This window comes from Cynara cardunculus (genome assembly GCF_001531365.2).
Source record: "Cynara cardunculus var. scolymus isolate 2C chromosome LG 12, CcrdV1, whole genome shotgun sequence".
NCBI classification, from domain to species: domain Eukaryota; kingdom Viridiplantae; phylum Streptophyta; class Magnoliopsida; order Asterales; family Asteraceae; genus Cynara; species Cynara cardunculus.
Window position 1 is genome coordinate 2,325,237 of NC_037539.1, and position 9,853 is coordinate 2,335,089.

A 9,853-nucleotide genomic window follows, 5' to 3' on the forward strand; every position below is an offset into this window, starting at 1 on the left:
AACAACTTATATTTTTCTATAAAATCATTTATCAACTTATTATAAGTCAGAAAGATTTAACTTCTTCAAAAACTTCTTATTACCGATTTGGCATCGGTATAAGTTGTTTATCCAAACACTCAAAAGTGCTTATTACCGCTGTCACACCGGAATAAGTCAATAAGTTATTTTTATAAGCAATCTCAAACACCCCCTAAATACACTTCTACTTATAAATTCAGAGGGTGTTTGGGATTGCTTATATAAAATAACTTATGTTTTTTTGTAAAAGTGTTTATTAACTTACGTGGTATCAAATCGGAGTTAAATAAAACAAGATTAAAGTTGTAAACGGGTAATAAGCAGTTTTTCATAAGTCATGAATGATTAACTTATCAAAAACAGCTTATTACCGGTTTGGCACCGGTATAAGCAGTTTTTTTTCCTTATCCAAACACCAGAAAACAGCTTATCGCCGAAGCCAGACTGAAATAAGTTAAAAAAACAGATTTTATAAGCAATTCCAAACACCCCGTAAGCACTTTTGATACATAAATTGATTTGATTCAAACATAAAAATGGTACATATAACATTATCCGAAAATTATTGGGATTTGAATTTTCGAAGCGAAATAAAACATTCCCCTTGGGATTTTATATCCAAACAAAATAATTACCGATGAATAATTAAAAGAAAAGGCAACAATAACCAACTTTTAATTGGAAGTTAAAATTAAAGAAAAACCCTATCTATTAAATATGAACTTAAATATGCAAGACAGGAAGACCTTGATTCAATATTTGCCGTTTGGAATCAAGATTTGAGCTTGGGACGACGTGGTTCATGGCTAGAGATGCGTGACCTTTAGGGTTAGCTAGACACGATGGGTGCACCCCTCTTGATGTTATCCATATGGGTGGTTTCAAAAACTGGCAAACCACTTGAATAATAACCCAAATCACAGTTTGTTAACTCAAAAAGATCAGAACTTGAATCACTATCTCCATCATCATCATCAAGAATGAACCTCTTGAATTCTCTAATCTCCACCGTTGGATCATACTTCTGATGATGATCATCATCATCATGTTTTACATCAGAAACCCTAACTTTCTCCACTAACCCATTTCCAGAACTTCTTTTTTTCTCAGAAACCCCACTACTACTTTTGATCTTCAGGTTTTGGTTTTCATTCTTGTTGTGGGTTTCGTTGATGGGTATTTTGGTAATTTCACAAGTGGGTTTGTGATCTGAATGGCTTCGGAGATCTTTATAAGATGCAGTACCCTTTGGAGGTGGTGTTCTTGAGTTATAAGCAGACCTTGTGTCACTTGCAATGGCTGAATTACTGTTATTATTGGTATGACTATTTCCACTCCTGAAAAGACTAATGCTACTCCTCTTTCTTCTCCAACCACTAGGGCTCTCATCTTCATCCTTCACAGATTGTTTCGATGTCGTTGACTTCGACTTTGACTTCTTTGAATACGTTTGGTTGAAAAGGGAATTCAAGAAATGAGCCAACTTCCCTCCTGGTGAGCTTGGTTGCTTGTACTTCTTCTGGTTCTTGATCGTCATCGGATCGTTTTGATCCATCATCATGGCTCGTAAAGGAATCGAATTACGATTCTCCATCATCATGGCTTGTAAAGGGATCGAATTTCTTCGATTGTTTCCCGGGATATCGAGACTCAATCTTCCGGCAGTACCCTCTCTCAAATAATGCTTGTGACCGAGGCTGCCGGTGGTGGTGTCATCGAAGTAACGAGCGGCCTCAAAGACATGAAGCTCGCCGGAGCCGTTTCTCCGATACACCGGTTTCTTGTTTTCTTGCATAATGGTCTTGGCCATGGTTGAAGTAAAAAACAAGAAGATTTTAGGCACAAAAAGGGTTTGGATGTTGGTGTATAAGAATGAGGGTTTTCATGCAATAATTTGGTGTGGTGGTTGGATGGTTGATCTAGTGAGAGAAGGCATGTCTATTTATAGTAATGATTGTCTTCCATTTGTGTTTTGTATGAAAGAAGGATGCAAGTAGTTAATGCCCAATGTACAAGTCAAAAAACTAGATTTTGTGGCAAAGAAAAATCCAAAAGTTCTTGGGCAATGATGGGTTTTGGTTGGCATGATGGTTTTTTGTTAGCATGATGGTTTTTTGTTAGAGAAAAGACATCCTATGTAAGTAGAGTAGGGTGTACTTTGAAGACAATGTAGGTATAGTGGGGTTCAATTTGAAATTAGAATGAATAGCCAATAGATGTATAATGGTGTTACATTTGGTATTATGGTGTACTTTGTTTCCTAAGTCAAAATAAATATGTTTTGGAGCATTTTCTTTCAATTTCAAAGTGATGGAACTTGCTCGACAAGGTATTTCATTATCTTAGAACTGTTATAGTTATGGTCGTCGTTCACCATGGCTTCGGTCACCATCTCCCCAGTTGTCATCAGGTTGAGAGCCTACGTTTTCGAACCTTCTCTTTCAAATTCAAAGTCAATGCTATCATGTGTTATTATGACTGTCGTAAGTTAATTCAAAATAGCATAAAAAACGTAGAAGGTAAGTTCTGATATTGAAATGTGAATGAAGTTGGCAATAAATGGTTCAAAATAGAATGCAGAGAGGGTTCAAATAACATACGTTTAAGGGCTGTTTGGCAATTGCTGAATAGTTTGGCGCAGAATGATTAAGTGGTCATAATGATTAAGAGACTTTCATGATATAGTGCAAAATGAAATATAATTGTTTGGTAATTATGTACAATAAAATTAGGGCTCTTAATGGTTAAGAGAGATCCAGGATACAATATTCACCTCTTAACGATTAATTGTTTGGTAATTATGTACTATCAGAGGGTTTTGGAACCATTAAGAGGCAGACTTTTTTCTTGCCAAACAAGATTCACACCTCTTAACAATTCAAAGATTGTCTCTTAATAGAACTATTAAGAGATAAACAAACAACCCCTTGAAGATTTATTGTATAAATGGTTGCTACTCAACTAAACATCCAGTGTACTGATGAACAAACATGAATATGTATATATAAAATATTAGCTCCGTATATAAATTTAGGGTATTTTTAAAACATATATAATTTAAAACTATTATAACCACCGCATAAAAATCAGTCAGTACTCGTATAAATAACCATAAAATCCAAATTAAAAACCCACCATGTAAATAAATACCTAAAAATGTCATATTAGTAATTGTTAATATGCCAAAAACATACCAAGAATTCATTCAAATCATAGCCTTTATTTCCTAGTGCTTTGAAAGGCATAAGTTTGTGGTAGGTGTTTTGTGGGGTCAAAATGTTGGAAATATGTTTTCAAATCTCCACTCTATTATATAGAGGACTAGCTTTCAAAAGTGGATGTTGGCCATGCATTGTGCCAATAATTCTCCATTGCAAAATCTTGTTAAAGTTATAACACCAATGGATATTAATATGGATCTTCTTGGTCCACTTCCTTCAAAGTTAAAAACCCACAATGTAAAACCTTTTATTACACTGATATATCGGTTAACATAATTGTATATTTTAAGTTCAAAAATTACTGATTCCCGAAAAAAATTAGATGGGTTCTTTTAAATGACATCTTTATGGAAAATGGGAAATCTCGGTCATGTTCCTGTGTCCCCGGGATATGAGGTTTGCGTCCCTTTCTCCTTACAAAATTTCCAAAGCAGCAACTTCAAGAAAGGATAGAAAGGTGAATATGAGACATAATACAGATGAAAAGACACTTAAAAACATTGTATACGTCATGATTTAATCTTTTTCAATCGGAACATACATGATAATGATATATTTGGCGTGTATCAACGTAAAGTTAGAATATGGGGCCGTTTAAGAGTTTTTTTCACTAGGGTTTCTTTCTTTTTCATAATTACTGAGTACCTAGTACAAAATATGTGAATTATTAGGGTGACACTTTAATTATGTTAACTATTATGGAATTAACTTTTAAGCAAAAAATATTTGCAATCCTTTTTCATGACTACAATTTTACAAAATCTAAAATAATAATACTGATATATTGTTGACAAAAAGAAGATGTATTCATAAAACCAGTATCGTTTATTATTATTATTATTATTATTATTATTATTATTATTATTATTATGTTGATAATTATCGATTAGGAGGTTTTAATAATAAAGTTTAAGACAAGGTAAAATTACTTTTATAGTATTATATTAGTAACCATCTTTTGATGTGGAACAAAGGGCAAATTAGTCAAAGTAGCACATTTTAAAGAAGATTTCATCTCATCACCCAATTCACTTTTGGGTCCTGGGTTTTGATAGTTGCATTTGGTACGTGGGTTGTTATGGCACGTGCATAACCTAAACGCTAACACGTGACCAAGTTACATATCAAGTATCCGTACTTTTGATTGAATTTACTTTTTGAAATATACTAAATATTTTTTTAATAATTGTGATTTTAATTTTTATATTTATAATTTATTATTATTTTCATTTTTAAATTAATTCATATCTTTAATAACAAGGGATCAAAATAGTAAACAATTGTAAACTATAGGGACCAAAACAACATATATTATAAATAATAAGAACAGAGATAGCATAAATTAAAAAGGGTAGGACCGGGAACTGCAATTTCTGAATCACATGGATGAAAAATCACAACTTTTAACAAACTACAAGGATGAGAATCATAAATTTTATACTAGAAGGATATTCGTGCAATGCAGTGAGATACATCTCGATTTTAATTTTAATTTTATTTTTTGTCTTTGTCGATGTTATAATACGAGTTTATACGTTTTTAAGAAAACGATAATGATTTTATTTTTTAATGAAATAAAAATTTGAAAATATCATAAAAATTTGAAAAAATAATATCAATATTAGTATTAAATTAACTATTTAAAAGTTATCATTTTTTGTGTAATTTCTTTAATTTAATTTTTTTTACTATAATTTAATTTAAGTTTAATAACGAAACAATTTATTTTTGGTTTAATAATATAACATTTTATAAAGATAATAATTAAGTATTCTGTTAGAACTCAATTATTATCCTAATTATATTTTAGATTTTTTTATATTTAAAATATTCAAAATGAGTTCAAAAAAGGAAGGTGTTTTTCAAGGAGGAGCAAAATGATGAGAATAAGTATCGGCTAGCTCTATGCCAACAACCGTCTTATATCTTGAATTAATTCATCAAGCAGAATGATAAAATACATGGGCGTTCCCGCGAACCCTTCACTTGCATTACATTGATGTGGATTGTCTCGCGAAATAGCAATAGAACTTTTTCCAAGCATTTATCATGTATTTTATTATGTTTATCTACAGTCCGTCGTACGAATTAAGACATAAAGCTTTAATAAGTTATACTTAAAATGATTTTTAAAAGTTTTTGTCAAATACTTTATAACATAATATATATAAATATATTAGATTTGTGAATTTATATTTTGAAGTGATATTAATTTTGTATTTATTAATCATTTTAATTACAATATCAAACACAATTAACAGTAATTATTGAGAATATTTACTTCATCAATATTATTTTTTAGAATTATGCTAAATGAACTTCTATTATTAATAACTGAACCTCTTATTAATTTCGGTTATGTTTCCGTACAAATCAATATCAAATTATGTTTTCTTGTTTACATTTGGTCAATGGAGATCAATTTTTCTACTATTTTAGGGCAGTGTTATTTTTGTACCAAACTAAACCAATCAACATGTATATCAATCGTATCAATTAAATTGATACTAACTTAATCGGTACCAATCACAGTTGATTTAAAGTACTGTAACAAATTTTTGAAAAAGCATTTTACAACTTAAGTAAAATCAAATCTTGTTATTTCTACAAATTAAACTAGGACAAATTGTATGAAAAAATAACGTACTTTAACTTGATTCTTATTTTAGGTAACGTACTTTCAAAACTTTCATTCTGATACCTAAGATGTAAAGTTTTAAACATTTAAGTAACCGGATAATCGGTTGAAGACTAATTTTATATTAAAAAAATACTAATTTTAGATTAAAAAAAGAATTCATGTCACTAACCACGTTAGCAAACAATACTGAGTTGAATACTACATCACTCGCCACACCAGTATGATAACCGGTTACTGCTTCAACCCGTTACCTGGGGTACTTAAATGTTTAAAACTTTACATCTTAGGTATCAAAATGAAAATCAAATTAAAGTACGTTATTTTTTCATACAATTTACCCACTAAACTAATATAGTCGAAGCTTATTTTACTTGATAAAAAAAAGCCTAATCATTTTATTAATTTAATGGATTGGCTTATACGAATTTATATCCCCCTCCTCTCTCTCTCTCTCTCTCTATCTTTCTCTTTCAATCATGTGAATTGAAGTGTCACCATCCTCCACTCACGATGGGTGGATGATAATGTACGTGATGTTAGAGCTTTTATATCGACTTTTAAATAGATATTTATTATATGTACAATATTACTGATATTGAATATTACTTATCTACAAACGTTTGTCGACCCTTAATTTAATAATATATATGAAGTTTTACCGTATTTAAGTTATAGTTCGAATTTATGTATAGACGTTAACATCTAATCAGTATCCGTTTCTTTTTAAACCCAACCTAGAAAATGGCAAACAAAGAAAGCACACCTATGCCACTTTGTCCCAAACTCAAAGTCATGGTTTAATCAAGGTGTCTCATGCTAACACATGATGTAGGCACATGAATGAAATTTGTCTCATCATGGCATCAAGATTAGCCAATGACCATTTGCCACGTGGCATGGGGCACCCCACATTGGTACACAAGTTCAATGTCTCTCTTCCCCTCCAAGCCATGTCTAATCTTGGTGGACATATATATATAGATATTGTATCTATCATGGTTTGTTTTTGGCTTGGTTCCACCAAATAAACCAAATGTTTGGTTGCTTTCTTTTGTTAAGCACCATACATACAAAAGCAACAACCCATAGCTATTGCTTTTCTATCACCCGTGGTCTCATGTCTTGGACCCTATTCTCAAAGATCACAAAATCATAGAGTAGAGTAGGGTTATTACTTACAACTAATCAGATTTGATGTAGTGCGAATATATTTCTTCGCTTTATGTGCGTGAATCATGATGGACATGTATAGAAACAAAAGCAGTTATTTTTCGATTCGATATTTGATACAGTCGTATATGAAAACCATAATTATTATTTTTTTAAAGTATTTTAAATAGTGTTTCAATAAGTCTTAATGGGTTCTCTCTTTTCGTTTTTCTTCTGATTATCTCTCTTTATGTTTTTCCAATTGTATATTCTTATTATTCATTTTCAGGTCATTTTACATTGTCATCTAGTTTTTAGTTAGTTTTCACCGAATGTTACTAATTTATCAACTTATTTAATAACTAAGGTTATTAGATCGTTTGCCGAACATAAATAACAGTCATTTAGAAGTTATTTATGTAATAGTACTATCCAACATTAATAGTTCCAACAAGAGACAGTCTATGAATCGTTAAGAGATGAATCTTGTTTGACAAAAAAAAAATCTGTCTCTTAATGGTTCTAAAACTCTATGAATGATTCTGTATCCCGGACCTCCCTTGACCATTCATCGCCATAAAATCCTTGTAAACAATTATCAAACAATTATATTTCATTTTGCACTATATCATGAGAGTCTCTTAATCATTATGATCACTTAATCATTTTGCACCAAACCATTCAGTAACTATCAAACAATCCTTAATATGGTCGTCCAAGTTCAAAGGGTCCAAAGTCATCATCACATATATTCGAACACGACATAACTTTCATTTATGGAAAATTGGTGGTGATCGATAACAATATATGATAACACCAAAAGGCTCAAACTCGGATTCTCGGGCAACAAAAATACACAACTTGTTTTGTCATTTTTTTTGGGTAACTGTGGGTTTCAATAGCAGTTTACGTGCATCTACTCATCTTTGTACAATCACGAATAATCTGTTGTCAACTTAGCCACTTCTTAGAAGTGTTGATATTCCTTTTTTCTTTAGCCAACAAGACTTTTCGGGGCGTTTGGTTAAATACATTAAACAATAATTAATGAGATTAAAAAATAAAATAAAAAATCGTTTTATATAATATATTAGGTCCATTCCTATTTTCATTTATTATCATTTTCATTTCCATTCCAATTTTTATTCCCAAAACAACCCTTTTAGTTTTTCTTTAAGGTGTGTTATGCTATGCCTAGACTAATCCTGACAAACTGTAACTGCAAGAAATCAGCTCTAATAAACTCAATAGCCACAATTGTTGTGTACATCTGGAACCAAACCTTTGACAGATGAGATATTCCACCACATCACCAAGGACCTCAACCACTGCTTCACAACCCCTTAAGTTTTCCTAATTCATATGGTTCAAAGCATTCAAGTCCAGTAGGCTGCGCGTTGCAAACAAGATAAATCTTCTGCTTTTTATTACAGATATACAAAATACAATGTATTTAATTTCGAAAATAAAACTCTCTTTACAACAAGATGTTAGATAACATGTCATTATCAATTTAGCATTGATTTGAGGATTATCCATGGCCATTCTGTAGGGGGGCAAGTTAGAGATGGGTTGGGGGAATGGGGGCATCCTGTCATTGAGGTGTTAGAGACCAGGTTGCAAGATGGGCTAACCTGGCTTTTAATTGGGTTTAAGACAGGGGACCAAATGGACCAACTTCCTAACATAGACTAGAGAGATGGAATTCATCATTTATATCGTTATTGTCTTATTGATTAAGCTATTGATGATTATTTCATAAGTAAAATATATTAAAATGTAATGAAATTGGTTTTGATTTTCATTCTGTTTAATATAAAAGAATTTATAGTTAAAGTAACAAATGTTCGTTTTTGTATATTTTATAGTTTGTATTTGTTTTACGTGAACATGTTTTTAGCCAACATGATATCAGTTGATTTTGATGTGACATGCACCAAATGGTGGACCCATTGACATATACTCAAAGACCCATAAAGTCGTCTGATATCGTTTTAGCCAAGTTACACCCTTTCGATTAATTCTTTAAGTTTTTTGGTTGATTTCCAGTGTTTTTTTAAGTTCTTTTGTTGATTTCAAGGGATTTTTTAAAGGTTTTTGTGGTTGATTTCAATGAGCTTTTTCGGTTTTTTATTGATATTTTTTTGAAAAATATTCTGGATCACCGCTTTAAAGTTTAGCGGGTGTAATTTCATAGACATAAAATTTTATTTAAGAAAATCGGTTGAGAACTTGAGCTGGCGCACGGGCCCCACTCGACAACTCATAGGTCCACCCTGCATATAAGGGTGCTCATGGTTTAGGTTGAAGGTATTTGAACAACCCAAACCAATGTTTGCGGTTTGAAAAATCTCAACTCAACACAACTCAAACCAAAGTGAAATCCAACTCAAAACGTACGGGTTGGTCGGATTGATATTTTGGTACATCAAAATATTATCTTAACCTTGAATATGTTGTAATATCTAGTTTATTCATAATTTATTTTTCATCATCAACCATTTCATACAACTTATTCATACTTCTTAAATCTTAATTATATCACACTCATTTAATTTTCTCAATTTACACACACACACACACACACATATATATATATATATATATGAATTTGTGTAAGGATAAATTTAATTTTTTTTCTTTTTGAATTTGTTTAAATACTTGATAAAAAGATTCCGAGGATTTTAAATTCAAAACATAGTTAAAAGTCTTAGAATCTATATCTATACTATATTATAAAGCATTTGGCTAAAACTCTTAAACTCTTAAAACTCTTAAACCCGTTCATTCCTAAATGATTTCATCCCTATCCGATTTCATC

At 31.2% G+C, this 9,853-nt stretch overlaps 1 protein-coding gene across 1 annotated transcript; it reads right to left on the minus strand.

The window, feature by feature from the left end:
* Positions 1-566: 566 nt before the first annotated feature.
* Positions 567-1,863, minus strand: LOC112523422 (protein BIG GRAIN 1-like E). The gene has a single exon (XM_025133013.1). The coding sequence runs from the start codon at positions 1,829-1,831 to the stop codon at positions 851-853; it is 981 nt and encodes a 326-aa protein (XP_024988781.1). The 5' UTR covers positions 1,832-1,863; the 3' UTR covers positions 567-850.
* Between the last annotated feature and the right edge of the window lie 7,990 nt (positions 1,864-9,853).